The sequence below is a fragment of the Magnolia sinica genome, chromosome 13, assembly GCF_029962835.1.
Source record: "Magnolia sinica isolate HGM2019 chromosome 13, MsV1, whole genome shotgun sequence".
NCBI classification, from domain to species: domain Eukaryota; kingdom Viridiplantae; phylum Streptophyta; class Magnoliopsida; order Magnoliales; family Magnoliaceae; genus Magnolia; species Magnolia sinica.
The window spans coordinates 20,393,866-20,415,523 of NC_080585.1; the positions used below are offsets into that span (position 1 = coordinate 20,393,866).

General features: G+C 41.1%; 1 protein-coding gene across 1 annotated transcript; it reads right to left on the reverse strand.

Moving 5' to 3' along the window:
* Positions 1 to 15,524: 15,524 nt before the first annotated feature.
* On the reverse strand, positions 15,525 to 18,188 carry LOC131223147 (uncharacterized). The gene is made up of 3 exons (XM_058218456.1): positions 18,157 to 18,188; positions 17,762 to 18,069; positions 15,525 to 16,100 (listed from the first exon to the last, which is right to left on the reverse strand). Exons 2-3 carry the CDS (start codon positions 18,033 to 18,035, stop codon positions 16,027 to 16,029), a joined length of 348 nt encoding a protein of 115 aa, XP_058074439.1. The 5' UTR covers positions 18,036 to 18,069; positions 18,157 to 18,188; the 3' UTR covers positions 15,525 to 16,026.
* Positions 18,189 to 21,658: the final 3,470 nt, after the last annotated feature.

Here is a 21,658-nt window from a genome sequence, read left to right on the forward strand (position 1 = left end):
TTCTAGAACATGTTTCTATCATACATGACAGATGTTCGCATACAACCAGTTGCATGATAAGTTATTGTCCACCCAGTGGATAACTTCCAACATACTATCTACATGTGACATCCAACCCATACAATAGGTTGGACCCACCATGTACAAAAATCAGCCCTACCGTTTTTGGATGGGGTGGATGTCACTTGAATATAATAATAAGTATGCTCTGCCTGATGAGTGGATGGGATTTATTTTGGTACAAGGTGATTCTTATGGTGGGGCCAACCTATCGGACGGCGTGGATGTTGCATGCACATGATAAGTTTGAAATTATGAGATGGATGCACGGTGACTCATGGTCCAACCGGTTGGATTTGAAACATTTCTCATACATGCACTTAAAAAACTAGTGCTTCTTTTTCTTGGAAGAAGATGAGAAGATACTATAGATTGCGTTACTTGTATTGCTAGTATTTGTTGAGGAGAGCTATCTATGTAAGTTATTAACTATGAGAAATGATGCGATGGGCAACGTGTATGTACAGCTTCCCATCCACCCAATTCCATCTGAATCGTCCATTAGGTCCAGAATACTCTTGTTCCACTTCCATGTAAAAATTAAAATAATTGGACCGTCCTATAACTTATATAAATGATCTTGTACATCCATTTTTTAATGCCACTGAGTAGCTGATCAGTATTAATTCTTTGCGGTCGCCAATGAAGAGTTGGCTTGACTTGACGGACGGTCCAGATAGGTAAGGGGATGATAACTAAATCAAATAAAAGTAGGTATACAGTGAGTTTTCCATACACTTACCGTGTCATTTCTCCTAAACTATATAACCATGTATTCTCAGCCATGGTTTATTTATAAAAGAATGGGTTTTAAAAAATGAATGACGCCCATTGAAAGAAGCTTCCTGGAAGCAAACCATGTCATATCATATAAAAAGATGAATGATACATAGCAGTGAATGTAGGTGGGCCACACACAAGTCAGCCAAGTGGACTCAGATTTAGCCATGTAGGCCGATCCGTGAATGTGTCCTTGCTTAATAAATTAGGCTGGTGCAACTCACCAGGGGAATGACAAATGTCTGTCTTGAATATTGGCCATTAGTTTTCTTTTCCGACTATTTTCTTCACATGTATTTGTGTCCTATATGATCAGTTTCGATCTCTTGTTTTTTGCGATAGGATTATTTGTTGTTAGATCTGATTAATGAACAGTATGGATCTCTCACATGCATGGCACATAAGCACTTTTGAAGTTACTGTGTTTAGAATGCACATGTCTGGCTACAAACAACACTCCCCAAAGCCAGATATTTCAAACCTTCTGCCCACTTACCAAAGGGGTGGCAATCGGCCTGATTAGGATAGGCCTGGCCCGGCCGTACACTTATCCTAAGGCCCGAGCCCAGTCCAATCTCAGAAATGTCCTAGCAGATGGGCCCAAGTTCAATCAGGCCACAGGCTATGCCTATTGTATATCTCATGGAAGAGTGCTAGCTATCTTGTAAACGGTTTGAGTCATTGAAAAAAAAGAAGCTCAAATCCACTAGAATACCAACTTATCTTATCTTAAAAAGCAGGTGCTGGTCTGGAATTCGGCCGCATGGTACACGTGTGAAATTTGCGGGTGTGTCAGAATTGATTTTCGATCCAATTCAAATTGAATGTCACTAGTTCTTGGCGTCAAGAAAAGTCAGTGCTTGATTAAATGGTCAGGAGACCAATTGTCTATTCTACTAATTGTCAAGTGTGCTAATTAAGTAATTTACGGAGGTTGGGGTGCTTCCTCCAATGAGTTTTTTTTTTTTTCCTCTTAAAACTAAAGACTTTCGAAGGTGCATCAATTATACCATTGAGTGAAAATAAGTCAATGATGAATGAAAAAAAACAAAAAGAAAAAACTTACCACTAAAGCAAAATTACTGACTTGGCTGAGAGCAACATGGTGTTTCGTCGAATGGTGTACTGATGAGTAGAGGTGTACACAAATCGACCTATCTCGGTTAGCTCGCTCGACTCGACTCGAGAAAGCTCAATTCAACTCAATTCAAAGATGAGTCCGAGCCGAGTCGAGCTGATTTTTTGAGTTGGCCCCAGCTCGACTCGACTTGACTCGGATCGAACCCAGCTCGAATCAAACTCTGATCGAACCAGTTCAATGACTCGATTACTTTGATATTGATGTTGCTCACCAAGTGTGTGATGAAATGACTCAAAGAAGTGTGGCCGATGGTAAGGAAGGTATGCATATGAAACCAATACCTTTTTTTTTTTTCTTAATTTTTTATTGCTTAGAAGATGTTTGATAAAATACCTGTAAAACCATTGTTACTGTCTCAAATACAATGAGATTTTGAAGTTGCGGTCTAGGTGTTTGTGAAAATGTTATAATGGCGAACTCGGCTCAATCTTGGCTCGAACTGGCCCGAGTTGCTGATCGAACCGAGCCGAACTGGCCAGTCAGGTTCGAGGGCCGAGCCGAGTTCAAGCTGAGGTTAGCTAGTGGCCGAGTCGAGTCCAGCTGAGGCTAGCTTGACTCGATTTGACTCAATGTATACCCTTACTGATGAGCGAGGAAAAAGCAATATCAAGACTTTCAAACTACTATTGACCGAACATATGAGTGTAGGTGAACATTCCTAAGAGTATGATCTTCCTTCATATTTAATATTATAGTTAATGGTTACCACTATTAGCTATCACTAAGTTGGTCTGACTTGGGGTAAAGACAGACAGTGTTAATCCTAAAAACTAAGGGTTCCACGACTACTCTCCGAGATAAGGGTTGACGCTTGGCTAGTGAGCCAATGCCATCCAATTAGTAGGCCGGTGTCAAAGCTTTATAGGCCCACCATGATGTATGTGTTTTATCCATGCAATACATTCATTTCGTTATCTCATTTTATGCTAATAAATAAAAATTGAAGCAGATCATAATCTCAAAATCTCTAATGGACCACAACATAGAAACAGTAGCTGAGTGGTGTGGTCAACTTGAGATTTGAATTTGCCTCATTTTTACGGTCACGCCCTAAAATTAGCTAGCAAAATGGATAAACAGCGTGGATAAAACAAATACATCATGGTAGGGCCTACAATGCTTTGACACCAGCTAATTAGCCTACGGTCACTAGCCAAACCACATCCAAGTGAAAGGGTGGTGAGCGCCTCACTATACAATTTGGGTCTATCTCGATGGAGATCCCTGATGACCAGATTACGTGGGCCCCACCAAGATGTATATATTTTATCGCACGGGTTCCATCCCTTTTGCCAGATATTTTAAACATTACCCAAAAAATGGGGCAGAACCAAGGGTCAAATGATAGATGGCTCAGCTCCTCATCTCGATTCAACGAATACATTGTAGTTGTACCTTATCTACCATGTCATTTTCACCACTACTAGTACGGGCCACGCGTCTGTCTCCACGGAGCGGACACATGGATGAACGGCGCCGGATAAAATATCTCTTTTACATTCCATGTGCGATGACATCATTTGTGTTGCACCAGTTCATTGAATTAGTAGGATACATGCATTCATAGAACCTGGTGTATATATGACCTCATTTCCATCAGCTTTCCATTGTGCTGAAAAGTCTAGGGACGCGAATTTCCTGCCAAAGCCTTTCGCAGGAAGTTCCTACTCTGGGAAATCAGGTGGGGCTCACTGGGATGTTTGTGATAAATCCTCACCCATCCGTTTTGTGAGTTCATTTTAAGACATGAAGCCAAAAATGAACCGTATACAATGCTCAATGGGCCCAAAACGTGATAATTGAACGTCCACAGTTGAAATATTCGTGGGGACAAGGAAGTTTTGAATCATTCTAATATTTATGTTTACAGTTAATCCTAGTAGGAATGAAGTTATTAACGGTATGGATGGGATGTAAACATCACTGTCGAACCCAGGGAAGTTTCAACGGTAGGAATTTCCCTAGCTATCTTTTCCTTTAGTATGGCTCACTTGAGTCTTGGATCCTGTTCAATTTTGGTATAATCTCTTAAAATTAGCTCACAAAACGGATCGACGGAGTGGATTCCTGACAAACATCACAGTGGGCCCACCTAAGTTCACCGCGCAGGAACTTCCTGCGAAAGGCTTTCGCAGTAAATCCGCGTCCAAAAGTCTAAGGCCTGTGTACGCGATTTCCACCCATCACGTTCATATGCAGATGGTCAAACCCATAGGGGTGGAAATGGGTCGGAACGGGGTTGGCTGGACCCGGCCTTGGCTGTAGTTGGGTTGAAAAGTCCCTTGGCTCTAGTCCTGTAAAATTCACTGTGACCATGTTTTGACCCGCGGACGTACATTGATTTTAGACCACTGTCTGTCCATTAGTTTCAAAGGTTTAGGTTGTCCAATGTACTGGAATCGGTTCAAACAGGGGATCTGTGGCGTGACTAATCATTCATCCATTTTCTAGATTCTTTTAGTATATGAGCCCAAAAAAGGTTCAAGTGGAACAAAGTATAAGAAGTAGTGGTTATAATGATCTCATCATTGAAACTTTTTTAGGGCCAATTGTAATGTTTATTTGTCATCCAACGGTTCATAAGGTCATATAAACTTGAATGGAAGGATAACACAAATATCAAATTAATCTAGAACTTTCATGGCCCCTACGAGGTTTTAGTAATGGGTGTTGATGCAGAAATCTAGTTAGCCCTCTTTGGGCTCGCGAACCTGTACAAGAGATAGACAAAGAAGACCCTGGCTTGTGCAGGGACCATCCGATGCCTAAGTTAGAAAGGAATTTAGGTCTATTTGAATGTTAAAGATTTAGGGATAGAGATTGTGCGTACTTTTTTCCTTTGAGGCCTTTCTTATTTATAGGTGGGGAGAGCCGGTGGCGTAGAGGGGGCCTCTCCCCATTTTGGAAAGAACTGATTATAGTAGGATTCAGACTCTTTACGTGGTGGATATTTCTAGATCCTTGGCTAGAATCTAAGGATGATCCGTGTAGGAGTTGGTTTCCGTGATCTTTGGCTGAGAATGCAAACAAACCTAATAGAGGTCAGGTCGGATCTCATAAAACGCAGGTTTAGTTGTCTCGAAGTAGTCTGATCTGGTTCACAACCGAGGTTGGGTTACGTTCGTCTAAGGACGGGTCTTGTCGTCCTGAAGTGAGTTAGCTCACTTCTTCTAGATCCTGGTTGATTAATAACTGTTTTGACCTTGTGCTTAGAGGTCAGGCCCGACCTCGTGCTTAGAGGTCGAGCTCGGCCTTGTACTCAGAAGTCGAGTTCGGCCTTTCTTCATACTTGGTCGAGGAGACGGAGATTGGACCGCTGGGTCGCACTCGTGGCTATGAACTTTCTGACCTAGCCTGTTAATAGTAGGTCGGTTCATTTTTCCTACAACCATGAGCATTCAACCACCACTCTATGGCCTACTTGAGTCCTTGATTGCTTCTTTTTTGAGCTCATGATTTGAAAAATGGATGAACAACGTGAATAAAAGCCATACTTCACAGTGGGCCTGAATTTCAAGCTTAGCCTCAACCCTAAGGCTAGGTTTAAGGGCAGCCCTAACTCTCTAGGGCCGGGCTGTCCAACCCACTGCCACCATAGTTTTAAGGCTCAGAGAGTCCCATGGCTCGTCCTAGTAACTCAGATTCGGTCATGTCGAATCTGGTTCCACACTACAAGTCATCAAGACGAGTCACTCCTAACTTCGCTGAGTCGGTCGATTCACCCCAGCTCTGACTAGTTACGACGTGGCTCGAGATTGGACATGTCGGGTCCCACTCATCATGTCTTTAAACCACGATTTTCACGTGTAATAGGTATTTTTAATTGAGAACGGATTGGCTACTCCGTTCCCGTGGTCGGTGCTCTGTGCTCCGTGGGCCCCAATATGATGTATGTGCTTCATCCAATCCGTTCATCCCATTTTAAAGATCATTTTAGGGCTTGGTACCAACAATGAGAGGGATATAAATCTAAGGTGGACCATACCACAGGAAAATAATAGCGATTGGATATCCAACATTAAAATCCTCCTAAGGGCCATTGTACTACTTTTTATTTGACATCCAATCTGTTGATTAGGTCGTACAGACCCAGATGAAGGGAAAAAACAAATATCAGCTTGATCCAAAACATTTATGGCCCTCAAAAAGTTTTTAATGGTCAAAGTTCATTCGACACTATTTCATGTAATGTGGTTCATTCGAGATTGGGATATACCTCAGTTTTGATCTCATACCATGAAATGATCTATAAAAAATAGTTGTATGGCATGGATGAAACATATACATCATGTTGGGGCCCACAGAGCACCGACCATCAGCCATTGGCCGGTGGCGGGTGGAGTAGCCAATCCGTTTCCCTGATAAAGATCGGGGCGTGGTGAGGTCTGCCATCAGCGCAGAACCTCTCTATTTCATTCATGTCTTCCATTCACTCACGACTCCGCTGTACGTTGTTCCATCTCACCGACCATGCACGTTTATTTAAACCGTCCACTGGTATTTCTGATGTCTCAGGTATTATTTATATGATATACCAGAACCCCAATCCAGATCGTCCAGATTGTAGAGGATCACACTCCCAAAACTCGCATCCAACCATCAACTATAAATGGATGGTCAAAAATAAAACAATCAACAGTTCAAATTCATATAGAGAAACACAAGCACCAAGAACATTCGATCGGTTTGATTTTCATGCTATGCTTCATCCACAGCGGGCCCAGCAACATGAACGGTCCTGATTTCGATACATATAGGCCACATGCACAGTGCACCAGACACCACAACTTAAAAAAATAGGAGTGGTGGATCACCTACTGTAGACCTGCACTTCCCTCCATTTCTACAAGCATTTGTTATTGAATTTTCAGTGATGGACCTTGACCCAGATGTCACTTAGGTTCATTGCATTTCTGCGGTTGAAATCAGATGGCCCACCACTTATGTCTATGTTCCCACTTCCATGGTCATGACATGTCTCCAACCAAACAAGTACTTAAAAATAAAAGTTTTTTTTTATTTTAAAAAAAGCCATTTGGGCAGCAAAAAGCAAGGTCTCACGTTCACACAATGCTGGAAAAAGACACGCTCAGTACGTTGCAATAATTAAATGGGGGTTGCATCTTAGAAGGTGTGAATTGAATTATGTGAAATACATTTATGTAGTTAAAAGAGGAATATGCGATCTTTGAAATATATGAAACACATGCATCATGTTGGGGCCCATCAGCAGGTTCCTTGGGTTTTCCCATGCGGCTTCGTGGATGCCTGATTGTGGGGCCCACTGTGATGTATTTTCCTTACATTCATGCTTTCCATTTAGTTTTGAAAAATCGTTTTAGGGCATTATTCAAAAAATGAAGCAGATCCAAAGCACAAGTGAACCACACCACAGGAAACAATGTTGATTGACCATTAAAAACTTCCCGTGGGTTACAAAAGTTTTGGATGAAGTTGATATTTGTGTGGCCCCTTCATCCAGGCATTTTTCACATTATCAACGGGTTCGATGGGAAATAAATATTCCAGTGGCTCCTCATAAGTTTTTAATGATGGGTATTCAATCACCTCTTTTTCATACGGTTCGTTGGACTTTGATTTGCTTCCTTTCTGTGATCGTGTGTCCTAAAATTAGCTATCAAAATAGATGCATGGCCTAGATATAAGGCACATACATACCGAAGTTGTATCTAAAGGTGTACATGAGTCGAACCGAGTTGAGTTGGGCATAACTTGACTCAGCGCGACCACTTGCTGGCCTTAGCTTGGCTCGGCCCTCGAGCTTGATTGGCCAGCTCGGCTCGGTTCGGTTAGCAGCTCGGGTTAGTTCGAGTCGAGATCGAACCAAGTTCACCTGTGTAGCATTTTTACAAATACATGAATTGCACCTTCAAAATTTCATTCTATGTAAACAACAGCAGTGGTTTTACATGTATTTCATCAAACACCTTCTAAGCAACGTAAAAATCAAGAAAAAAAGTGTATTTGTTTCATATGCATACCTTTCTTGCCACCAGCCACACTTCATTGAGTCATTTCATTAAACACTTGGTAAGCAACATCATTGTCGGAAGTTGGAGAACGTCGAGAAATAGAGGAGAGGAGAATGATATTGGTCGCCGGTCGCCGTTCGGGTGCTGAAGAGAGTCGAATTCGAGCTGGGATTAGGGTTTTTAAGGTTGGATGAACAGCCTACACAAGAGGGCGCTGTTTTTTTTTTTTTTTTTTAAAAAAAAAAACCTATTCTACGTGTCCTTTTTTTTATATATACTTACTCAAAAATAGATTTGACCCGATCCAAGTCGAACCGAGTCGACTCGAGTCGATCTAGGTCTAACTCAGACTCGACTCGAAAAATTTCGAGCACAATAAAACGGGCTCGACTCGGCTCGAATACAGTTTTGATCCGAGTCGAGTCGAGCTTTTCCGAGTCGATCCGAGCGAGCTAATAAGCTAACTCGACTCGTGTACACCTCTGGCTGTATCCCATGGTTCTGTTATAGAAACGATTGATATGGTGGGCCCACCATGGATGATCTGCGCATCAAATTTCTGTAGATGGAAAAACTGTAACCTTTCAGTATAAGACAGAAAATACAGCAATAGTCGTCGTTCAACGATTGCTGGGATCTTACCATCTGGTTTTTCTTATGCGACAGGCAGTTTGGTTCAGCCATTCATGGACCCCACATTTACAATGGAATATCCAACGGCTGGTATCCTGGTTGAGCACGGCAAAGTAGCCCTGGTTTGTGTCTAATAAAGATACGTGCAGTGCACGTGATGTAATTAGACGCGTTAAAAGACACGGGTCTTGCATGTGGTGCTTTATTTTGGTCAGGAGAGGAAAGAGATGGATAAACGGCCTCTTATTTTTCTACACACATGTTGGTTTACTTACACATTGGCAGTGCATCATGGATGATGAGCGGGAATCCCGACAAGCATTTCTAAATTCATGTTGGGAATTACGATCCTACCCACCGAAGCAAGGTTAGTGAGAGGTGGGAGGTGTACGACTGTCTTCTAGCGGCACTATATTTGAACCCTTTCTTAATATATTTTACACATGCATACATGGGTACGCACGTTATTCAATTTAAGGGAATCATCAAGTAATTACCATATCTGCTAGTTGTGTAGGGCCCACCGTGACGTGTGGGTGATATCGGGGATTGTGCGGTTACAACAACACGGATAGCCATGTGGCGTTGGGACTTCATGGGACCTCTATGATTGTGTTTTATTCGTACCGTTTATATGCATTGCCAGCTCATATTAGCGTATAAGTTTAAAATTAAATCGTATTCAAAGCTCAAGTGGATCACAACACAGAAAATAGTAGAGATAATAATGCCTATGGTTGAAACTTTGAATAGAGTGAAATACGAATATGATTAAAAACTTGTGTAGCTCTAACAGGTTTCTAAAAAATGACTCGTGCCCTAAAATCAGCTGAAAAACATATAAACAAATTGGATTTATAAAACATATCTATATACCGTGGTTGGCCTCACAACGTCCTGACACCACTTAGCTATGAGGTGTTGGGGTCACCACCTTTTTTTTTTGGGTTAGCTTGTTAGTACACACCCATGTCAGTACACACACTCCATGTTAGCTTGTTAGTACACACCCAGGTCACCACCTGATCATTGTCCACTTAGTGTAGTTTGTATTGTCTTGCACCCTGGTTGTCTAGAATAGATCACAAGATACATCTTGATCCACAACTCAAGTGGGCCACACCAAATGGGACAATGGGGGACATTGGGGAGAGGATGCCGGCGGAAATCAAATTGCATTACTCAATACACTTTTATTAGAGTCAACTATATTGCACCCACCGCGAATGTATGTGTGGTGTCCATTTATTTGTCCAGCTCATTTCAGGGGTTAAGCCAAATATTTAAGCACATCCAAAGCTCAATTGGACCACACCACATATAACAATCCACAAATAGTGGAAATAATGATTTTCATCATTGAAGCCTTCTTAAAGCCCATGGTGATGGTGACATTTATTTGCCGTCCAATCTATTTATACAATCACACAAACATAAATTAAGGGAAAACACAAATCTCAGCTTGATCCAAAACTTCCAGTCTGTATGATTTTTTCATCAGTGGACGTTCGCTTAATACTCTTTTTTATAATGTGGTCCACTTGAGCTTTGGATATGCTTCCATGTTGGGCTCAAGCCATTAAATTATATGGTAAAATGGATGAAAAGAGTGAATAAAATAAATAAATCAATGTAAGCCTCACAGAGTTTGCTCAGTACGCAATCTGCTTCCATGGCCACTATAGAAATTTTCAAATGGAATGTGGGTTCCACTATAATGTGTTACGTCATCCAACTCAGTGATCAGGTGTGCTCCACCAGGATAAAGGTACACACCCAAACTCAAATTATGCCAAAATTAAGGTAGGCCACAACCAGTTAATTACATATGCTATGGGAAAATTGTAAATTGCTCCCTGTGACATGACGACATGGGCTTTTTATAGGCATGATTCTTAAGATGTACGGTGCCCATGGAGAGTCGCACTAGATCAACGGCTTGGATTCAACGTACACATCACGGATGTTCGTTTCAAACGCAGCTCAATTGTACGTTTGAACTTATGTAATAATTCCGAGACGGACGTACATGCTCGTGTACGTACAAATGTACACGACAAGATGGACCAGACACAAGTAGACAGGCATTTCCCACTTAATCAAGACAAACCAATGCTTACATAAAAGACTTCATGTGGTGGTTGGATCCAGATCGTCCATCTAGTTGATCCTCTCCGTTAATAATCAGTCATACGGATGGATCCAGACCGTCCATCTACTATGAGAGAGAAGTTTTGTTTGGTTATAGACAAGATCAAGACAGAATATTCAAAAACTTGAGAGGTTGGCATTGCTTGCAAGAAGGTGAGAAGACAGATGCTTGAAAGAATAGGACACTTGAATGAAGACAGCTTTAGGGCTGGAAGACATCTTCTTGGAAGATTAGTATAATTGAATAAAAACAGCTTTAGCATACAAGTATGCATTCTAGAACATGTTTCTATCATACATGAAAGATGTTCGCATACAACCAGTTGCATGATAAGTTAGTGTCCACCATCTATCATATACATGTTACATCCAACCATCTATCATATACATGTTACATCCAACCCATGCAATAGTTTGGACCCACCATGTACAAAAATCAGCTCCATCTACTCATTAGGTGAGCCTACCTTTTGGATGGGGTGGATGTCGCTGGCACATACTAATAAGTATGCTATTTTGATGAATGGATGTGATTTGTTTTCGGATAAGGTGATTCTTATGGTGGGACCAACCTATTGGACGGGGTGGATGTAACATGCACCAGATAGGTTGGAAATTATGAGTAGATGCACGGTGACTCATCGTCCAACCGGTTGGATTTGAACATTTCTCATACACGCAATTAAAAAAATACAAGTGCTTGTTTCCTTGCAAGAGGATGAGAAGACATGCAGATTACGTTATTTGTATTGTTAGTCTTCGTGGAAGAGACCCATTCAAGTTATAAAACTAGGGGAGATTATGCAATGGGCATCCGATGCCATACCGAACTTTTGGCATCTCATTATCTGAACCGTCCATTACGTCAAGACTACCCTTGTTCCACTGCTGTGCAAAACTCATAATAATCGGACCGTCCTATAACTTGTACAAATGATCTTGTGCATCCATTTTTGCATGTCACCGAGTGGACAGTTTGGATCATCTGATCAGTATTAGCTCTTTGAGTGGACAGTTTGGATAATCTGATCAGTATTGGTTCTTTGATGGAGCCGATGAAGAGTTGGCTGGACCTAATGGACGGTCCAGATAGGTGATGAGGATGGCAACTAATTCAAATAAAAGTAGGTGCATAGTGAGGTTTCCATACACTTACTGCATCATTTCTTTTTTCAAATGAACGACTCCCATTGAAGGAAGCTTCATGGAAGCAAACTATGTCATATCATAAAAAAAGGGTTGAATGCAATGCAGCAGCACAAGCAGATGGGCCGCACAAGAGTCAGTCAAGTGGACTCATATTCATCCATGTAGACTGATCGGTGAATGTGTCCTTGCCTAATTAAAATGGGCAGGTCCAACTCACCATGGAGCTGACAAATGTCCATCTTGAATTTTGACCATTGGTTTTCTTTTCCAACTATTCTTCTTCTCATATATTTGTGTCCCATCTGATCAGTGTCCATCTTTCCTTTTTTGAGATATCATTACTTGTTGTTGGATCTACCTGATGAACGGCATGGATCTCTCACGTGAATGCCATATTGGCACTCTCGAAGTGGTGATTATGTATAGAATGCAAAAGTCTGGCTTCAAACAGCACTGCCATATATTTCAAACCTTTCACACGCCTGCCAAAGAGGTTGGCTAAGTCCACACGAGCGTCTAAGGAATAAGGAGCGGCAATGGGCCTAAACTTAACATCTAAAGCCCATGTCCGATCCAAGCCCAGAACTGGCATAGCAGATGGGCCCAAGCTGAAGCTTGAAAATTTTGTTTCGGACCTACCCTGGTCTAAACTATGATAAAATCCCACTTAATATTTCTAATATATCCATTGATAAAACAAAAATCAACGGTCTACATTGAAGATTCATAGTTGATTAATCATGAATTAAAATGGCATATTTGCAGACATGTAGACATGTGAGAATTGCCTAATCATGATTAAATGGCATCCTTGAAAGTTGGGGAGCCAGGGTCGGATGGGTAGGTTTGGCCTAAAATGACTTGAGCTCAAGCATAACTGGAACATTTGATCTTGCCATGCATGCCAGGCCCAAGCGCCACCTAAAGCAGAGCGAGTACATCAGAGCCCGTTCCAAAGCTTAGTCCGGCCCAAAGCCTCCCTTAACAGAAAGGCATGCTAAAGACAAATGCCACATGTCCCTATAGACCTTATCTACGTGAGATCAGAGTCGTCCATCTTGTGGACAATGCTTTGTAGGTTCTCTCTCCCTTAAAGATGAAATAGATCAATTGATTAAGTGGACTACAATATGTGAAACGATCTAAAGCTAGAACATGCAAAACTTATTTAGGCCATTCAATTAATTTGTAGTTTTTGTGCAACACCCATCGAAGAAGAGCACTATCTAATAAATGGTTTTAAGCCATTTAAAAATGTCCAAATCCTTATTATAATAAGTAGGAATGCATTCCACCAAACTTCAAAGAAAGAAAGAAACGCAGATAAATAGTTCATTTTTAAATCTTATAACAGCAAATAAATTACTTATGTAATAAAAATTAGTTTGATAACCACTTTTTTAAAAGTGGACCAACCCAACAGTGGTGTGGCGATGTGTTGGGCGTTATGGGGCCGACGTGATGTATGTGTTTTATATTTCGGTGTTGTGGGGCTAACGTGATGTTTTCCTTTCTACACACACTCACACTCTCATGTCGAACTCTTTCCTTTTAGGGCTTGAACACTAAAAATAAAGCACATCTGTAGCTCAAGTGAACCATACCATAGGAATAGTGGTTATTGAATGCTCACCGTTTAAAACTTCTTAGGAGCCATAAAAGTTTTCGGTCAAGATGATGTTTGTGTTTTCCTTTTATCTATGTTTTGAGTAAAATAATCAAGTTGAATAATAGATAAACATTACAATGAGTGTCATTATCCCCACGGTTTCCTATGGTATGGTCGACCTCTATATCTGCTTCAAGAAAGAGTGTCATTATGAGCCAATGTTTCCCATGGTGTAATCGAGCTCTATATGTGCTTCAAGCAAGAAAAAATGAATTATCCCCACTGTTACCTATGGTGTAATGGAACTCTAGATCTATTTCAAGCAAGAAAAAATGATGGATGACATCGATATAAAACACATGCATTATGTTGGCCACACAACGTCCAATGCGATCAACGATCAACACTCTGCTACTACGGTGGTGCTGGCAACGTCACTTGATCCACGTCATTTGGCTTATCAGCTTAAACTTACGACTTTTAGGGTTTTTTTTTTTTTTTTAATATATATTTATTTTTTAAACCCACTCGAAGGTGGAGCCCACATGATAGATGGTCTATATCAAAGGTAAGTCCTACATGAGGGGTGGTAGACATTAAAGGTGGCCCCAGCTAATGGACAATTAAAGTCGATATATGGTGGGCCCGTATTTGATGACCCACATTAAGTTGGGTCCCACGTGGAGTCAGGTGGGCCATGACAAAGGTGGAGTTCACATTATCAATCATTGGACATTGAAAGTGGGTCCCACATGATGGACAATTAATATTGATGATGAATATTCTTTTAAGAATACTTCTTAGCTTAAACTTGTGTTTCCTAATAATGGGCTTGGCCTATCTTTCTAAACCAGTTCAGGGTTTGAGCCTAAAATTGAATTCTATTAAAAGCTCAAGTGGAACACACAACATGAAACAGTGGAACACACACCTTGCTTAAAAACATAAATTGCAGCGTGATCCAAAACTTCTGTGACCCCCAAGGTTGAATATCAGCTTAATCCAAATTCCCAGGTTGAATATCACCTTGATCCAAAACTTCAATGGTGAGGCCTAGACATTGAAATCCATCATTAGACATTGAAGGTGGATCCACATTACGAATAATTAACATCAATGGGTTATGTTAGTGACCCCAACATGACGTGTGACTCGCATCAAGTGGATCCAACATAATGCGTGGTTCACATCAACTGTTGGCCCCTAATGATGAATGGCTCATATCCAAGGTGGGCTTACATGATGGATGCCCACTAGGCCCACTTCGAAGGTGGGATCCACGTAGGGATGGTCCACATCAAAGGTGGGCTCCCGCCGCGGTGGGCCCCACATGACAGATGACCCACAGTAAGGTGGGTCCCACAACGGGAGAACACATTAAGGTGGGCCACGCATAAATGGACAGTCCATATCAAAGGTCCCCCCTAATGGCCCTCATCTAAGGTGGCCTTGCAATAATCAATGGGCGGCCCACTTCATGCCCACGCATGATGTTCGATGTGATGAAAACGCATGTCAAGGTTGGCCCAGATGGATAGTCCACATCGACCACATGCATCGACAGACCTCATCCATCGGCCCTGATGGATAGTCCACATCGACAGACCTCACAAGATAGATGGTCCACACTGAAAGTAGGCCCCATACAATACAAAACACGGTTCACATTGAATGCAGGGCAAGTTGGGCCCAACACAATCGGCAGTCCACATGAAAGGTTGGCCCATATGATGGACAATGGATGTTAATGTGGACCCCATGTGAATAAGAAAATTTTGGAAGAGATTTTAATAATAATAATAATAAACCATGCAATATACCATGAGAAATGAGAGATTAATAGAAGAAATTAAAAAATTACGTATATGCTAAACGTCCTTAAAAAAAAAAAAAAAAAAAAAAAAAACTTGTCTCGATAATTAATATGTTATTTATGGAGTATACTTATCTACTTAATAAATAGCATAAAATAAAAACCAAGATAAACTACTTATGGCATAAGTTACTAAAGCAAAATGACCTGCTATTCAAACCGGGTACCACCATTAAAAAAAACAAAAACAAAAAAGGAAAAAAAAAAAAACAAAGAAAAAAGAAAAAAGAAAAAGAACATCTCCTATGTACTTTCCATAATCACCAACTACCCCTCTTAACCACGCACCTGTATCGCGCGCTCAATGGATTTTTACCTCCTTAACCTCTTTTCTTTGGTTTTCTGACCTCGGTATTGTAATATTAAGAATACCATCCTTCAACTCGGCCTTTATTTCCTCTATCTTAGCATCATCTGGCAATAGAAGGCTAGTGTTGTAGTAGCCATAGCTTTTGAATGACCATTGATCATCATCATCAGATCCTTCTTCTTCCTCCTTGTTCTCCCCTTTGATAATCAAGAACCCGTCCACAATCGTCATCTTAATGTCTTCCTTACTCAGTCCTGGGACTTCAAACCGTAGTTTGTAGCATTTGTCATCCTCCTTCACCCTACCAAACAAGCGGGATGGCGCCAATTACTCCAAGATCTTGTTTAGGTTTTCTGGCACTTGCATCAACACGTTCCCGAAGCCCGTTCGTGGAAAGAAATCTGGAAATTTTCAAGAGAAGGCATGTTTGCTTCATGAGATTGTTTGATGAACCGGTAGCTAGTAGTAGGAATGGGAACTAAACATGGTGGCATTGCATTATAGCCGTTTTGTATATGTAGGGTTGCAACTGGGCTGGCTGGCCTTAGTGAGTGCCCAGCTTTGATTAGGCTCAATAGCTGAAGGATGTGAATTGACTATGTTTATATTATTAGAGAAATTCCTGACGTAACTCAATGAAAATGCATAATAAAAGCATGTCAGATTCACGAGTAGAGAATCTTTTTACACACGGACGTGTATGCATGATCCACTTTCACGTGACATGTGAGGGTTACAAGGAATAGACCATATGCCAAAAATGGCTGCAATCAAATAATCCCAGCCACCCAACTTAAAAAGACTTTTTGCCTATTATAGTATTGTTTGAACATCTGATCCTAGCCACTCATTCCTAGTCCTTTAGGGCCTGTTTGGCCACCTGCATTAGCTGGGATTAGATAGAATTGCATTCGTTGTCCCATCTAATCCACCATGAGTCTTTGAGTCTCCCGCTCAAACTACGGGTCGAGGGGGAAGGATTTCACAATCATCCCTGGATTAGCTAATTTCCGCTATTTTTCCCCCCCAAAAAAAAATAAAATGCCTGGATTGCATCATAAGTTCGGGCGTGAAAGGGTAGGATTACGTGGGGCCCATCATGATGTAAATGTTGGTATCCACACCGTTCATAATTATTTTTGGGTCATTTCAGAGTATGAACTGAAAAATGAAGTATAACCGGGAATAGAGTGGACCACAACCTAGAATAAAGTAGAACCACATCAAGATTGCATGATGTTCGTTGAATATTAAAACGTCCTTAAAGTGGGTCCATGTGGCATTATCTAGGTCGTCGGTTTACGTGACCAGGATAATCAGTGAGTTCATGGTCCACCCACTAGATTGGAGCTCATCCAGTCTCTCACCTCATTTAACGCACATGTGCCATACCTAGACGACATGGGGACGGTTCATCCCAAAGCCTTTGCCATTTATTGGCCACTGACCCAAAATCGGCTTGATCAGATAATGCTAACCATCTAAACAATGTACATTCTACTTTTGAATTCGAACCATTACTGATATTTATCTCGCCACCAATTAAAGGGTTAGGATCATCTGTCCAGTGTGAATTTTGGTTCATGTTCCACTCACGCTTGGTCTTGCTAAACAGACGGTCTGGATATCTTCCAAATATACCAGGTATATGGTAATAGATGTGGAGGCATGGTAAATTTCGTACATTAAGATCCATCTGATCAGTTCCTTATTAAATAAGAGTGTTTGCAAAATGACTTTTGCAATCTCACAATATCTTTTCAAGCACGACTTTAGTCTTATCCCACGGGATTAAGGGTAATCCTATATCTTCCAAACATGACATTACAAATTTATGGATAAACCTAATCCAAAGACTACCTTACATATGCATTAATTGTTACTTTTTCAATTCCATCCACTTTAATCCCACTTAATGCAGGTGGCCAAACAGGCCCTTAAAGTCCTTCAATCAGTGGCTAGGATCCCACGACCATTGCAATTTTTGGGCATTTGTGGTGAGCTCATCAGTGTTACACAAGGCTAATATGAGTATCAGAGCATTGCAAGAAAGAGATTTCACCAGGTAGACGGAATGGAACGAGCCCCCTCTGATTGCTCCACGGCCGTCGGCGTTTCCTCAAAGATGGCTTCAATCTCCCACCACCACCCTCAGAGACAGCAACTTCCCGGCCATTGGATTTCCCATCACTGGACGCTTTATCGGTTGTAGTGGGTGCCGTCGAAAACCAACGGATCTCAGACTCCCAAGATTGTTTTGTGGAGTTTACTACTTTGCTCGGTAGAGTAAAGACCCTTGGATGAAAATTCTTCAAATACAAACGAGCTAACGCCATTTGAAGTTGATTAGTGGTTGCTGCACCAAGAAGACTTTTAAGGGAAGAAAGAGTGAGTTTTTAAGTGAGATTGAAAGAGGTATAAACAGCATTTAAAGAGGATTAGAGAAGTGTCTGAGACCTTCTAGTAGAAGGACACCTCAAAAGCTTGTGGAGTGTTCTGGAGTGAAATGTATCCGATCCCACGACCCTTTCTATAAGATGCTTCTAGTTGAAGATGAGGTCATGTTCGTTGGCGGTTCGTCCTGTTACACGTGTCCTTTGTGTTGGCAGCGTGCATGTGAACGTGTAGCCACACGTGTTTTGTTAGCAGCTTGCATCTGCCTTACGTGTGGCCACACGGGTATATAAATGTCAACCCCTAAAGGCCCGCCCGACCCGTGAAAGCAGGTGGGGGCACCATGCCTTGGGACGTGGATTGCCTAACGCCTAACTTAGCTACAGCGTACTGATTAACTCCGTGGAGCCCATATGTGTCTTATCCACACCATCCATCCGTTTTACCGGCTCATTTTAATGCATGATACTAAAATCGAAGCATATCTAAAGCTCAAGTGGATCACACCGTCGAAAACAGTAGGATAATCAAATCTACCGTTGAAACCTTCCTACGGATAGGATAATGTTTATTTATCATTGAACCTATTCATAAAATCACATAGAAATCAAAGAAAAGAAAACACAAATACTAATATTGGCTTGATCCAAAACTTCCGTAGCTTATAAAAAGTTTTCAAGTATTCAATTCTCAACCGCTCACTGGTGGGGTCTACTTTGAGATTTGGTTATATTTTAATTCTAAGATCATGTTTTGAAATGATCTGGATATGATACATACATCATGGTAGCCCTACAGAGTATACTGAGTAAGCTATAACTGAATTGACTAAGTAAGCAATCACCTCCCAATCCCACTCCTAACTACCGCGGATTAGCTGTTAGACGAGTAATACATTAATGGGCCCACCTTGATGATGCGATGTATATACACGCCGTCCATCCGTTTCTCCAATCCATTTTAGGACGGGTCGACGAAAAAATCAAGCAGATCCAAATCTTAGTTGGACCATACACAGGAGCCTATGATATATGTGCTGTATATCCGTGCGGTCCATCTGTTTTTCCAACTCAATTTAAGATGGATTCAGTCAGGCTTACCTTGATATATGTACTGTATATCTATACCATTCATTTATTTTTTCAACTCATCTTAGTACATGGGCTTAAAATTGAAACAAATCTAAATCTCTAGTGGAACACAAGGGTGATTGAATGCCTATCGCTAAAAACTTCACAGGCCCACCATGATGTTTATATGCCATCTAACAAGTTGATAAAATCAAACAGACCTGGATGAAGTACAAATATAAGCTCGATCCAAAACTTAACCTTCAAGAAGTTTTTAATGGTCAATCACCACTGTTTTGTGTGGTGTGGTCCACCTGAAAATTGGATCTGCATTTGTTTTAAGCCAACATCTTACAATGAGCTGAAAAAAAAAAATGAATGGACCACGTAGATTTACAACACATACATCGAGGTGGGCCTGTGGCCATGGCTCTGACCTGACTGAATTGGCTTCCCCTCTTTTAGCCACTTCTCTTCTTAATTTATTAGGGAAGAGAGAGTGGTAGGTAGTACGAAAAGAAGAAAGGGGGAGAGGAGAGAGGAGAGAGAAAGAAAAAAAGGGAGAGACAGCATTACGTGCTCGCAGCGTGGCGGTGAAAAGAAGAAAAAAGAGGGGCAAGCAATGACCTATTAATGTTACTTGGAACAACGAAGGCAACAAGAACACTTCCATTTTTCTATGGCATTGCCAAACAAAGCTAACAACCACTCTTTTAAAATCTAAGAGGAGCTCATGAATCCTAATGATGGTACATTGAAAAGTGATAATGAGCTTTAGGAGAATTGTTGTTTACTACTTCTCATCTTTCTTTACTTGTAAAGACCCTCATACGACTGATTGATGGGAGATTATTACTTCACTCTCCTACTTGCTCAAGCTCGTATTTATTAGTGTACATTGTGGCCGCCAGATCAGGTAAGTGAATTAGCCCATCTCCCTCTTGTTTGGTTGATTTGAGTGGGACACAAGTTTCTGTGTATTGGCTCTCCAATTCGGTTTTACAATCACATTGCTCAATCCAGAATTATAATAATAAATCTAACCCCTCACACTGTCTGATTGCACCCAACACTTTTTGTCAGCCATCCATCTAGCAAGCCCATCGGAGGAAGGTGGCCCATCACACAACCAAACAGTCCCAATTGCCCAATCCTGGGAATTAGATGGAACACAATTTCTGAATAGAAATGTTCAAAAGCACACATTCAGCAAAGAGAAGGACATCAGAGTAGAGCGAGCCCACTGGAAGGATGGACGGACGGTCAGCAGCGATGCATGTATGGAAGGTGGGCCACAAGAGGGGTTGTAAACTGGACAGGCCTGGGCTGGTCTGGTACTGTGCGGCTTGGGCTTGTTCAAAATTTCAATCTCACTCAGCCAAGGTCCTGCCCAGATCTGCCACCCTAGCAGCAATGTGACCCCCAGGAGAAACTAAAATTCTGCTTTGTTTTACAAGGGCCACTGCAAAACTCTCCAGGAATTCTGATGGGTGTTTACTGTTTTAGTGGTGTGGCCCACCTGATATTGCATTGGCCTGTTTTTTAGGTTCTTTCAATCATCATGGTTTGATCCTTGAACGGGTTGTGCTATACTTGACTTTTTAGGCACTGTTTGGTAAAATTAGAATTCTCAAGGATTTACTATTATCTTTTGACAAAAAGTCCGTTTCCGTTTTCATGCATCCCTGTGGATTACCGATTGACTGTCTCGGGTCTGTCTTCTCCTTGGCAGAGAGATTTTTATTTTTATTTTAAAATTTTATATATTCATCGGGTCCCACCATCCATCAAGTTATTGGGATTCTTAGATCACAATGATTCTTGAGAGGGACAGGAATTGAAAGCGGCCCCTCATCTTGGATGGTACAGATCAATCATCAAAACTTACATCTTGGATGGTACAGATCAATCATCAAAACTTACATCTTGGATGGTACAGATCATTCATCAAAACTTTTGCAATGTAATCAAATGGGAACATTCTTTTTTTTTTCTGCCGTTGATTAAATAGTTAGAGCGATCCAATCAAAGTGACTCTTGATTCTTCACATATGAAGATGGGCATACATGATGGATAGTCAGAAATAGTGATCGAGCCTTTTAGATGAAATCAGCCTGGATCATCCATTTCGATACCACAGATCAGATGGTTAGGAACATGCAATCAACGAAATCGATTCTTGATGACATGGGTAATCAAAAGTTGGCCTTGCATGATGAACAACCTAGATAAATGGTTGAACATTGTCCAATGTAATCAATGGGGACAATCCCTTTTTTTTTTTTTTAATCCACCGATCGAATAGTTGGAGCCTTATAGTAAAAGTGATTATTGAGTGTTTGGAAAGCAAAAGGTAGGTATAACATGATAGATAGTCCACATTAATTATGGAATCTGTCAATCAATTTGAACATCCATTATCCTATCCATTGATCAAGTGGTTAGGATTGTCTAATCAAAGTAATTTTTAGAAGCATGGTGCTGTTAGATTTAA

Excerpts from the sequence above, each read along its gene's own strand:
- LOC131223147 (XM_058218456.1), bottom strand. The coding sequence starts at position 18,035 with ATGGCGTTAGCTCGTTTGTATTTGAAGAATTTTCATCCAAGGGTCTTT. Across the intron at positions 16,101-17,761 it reads CGTTCCATTCCGTCTACCTG|ATTTCTTTCCACGAACGGGC; the intron begins GTGAAATCTCTT and ends GAAAATTTCCAG.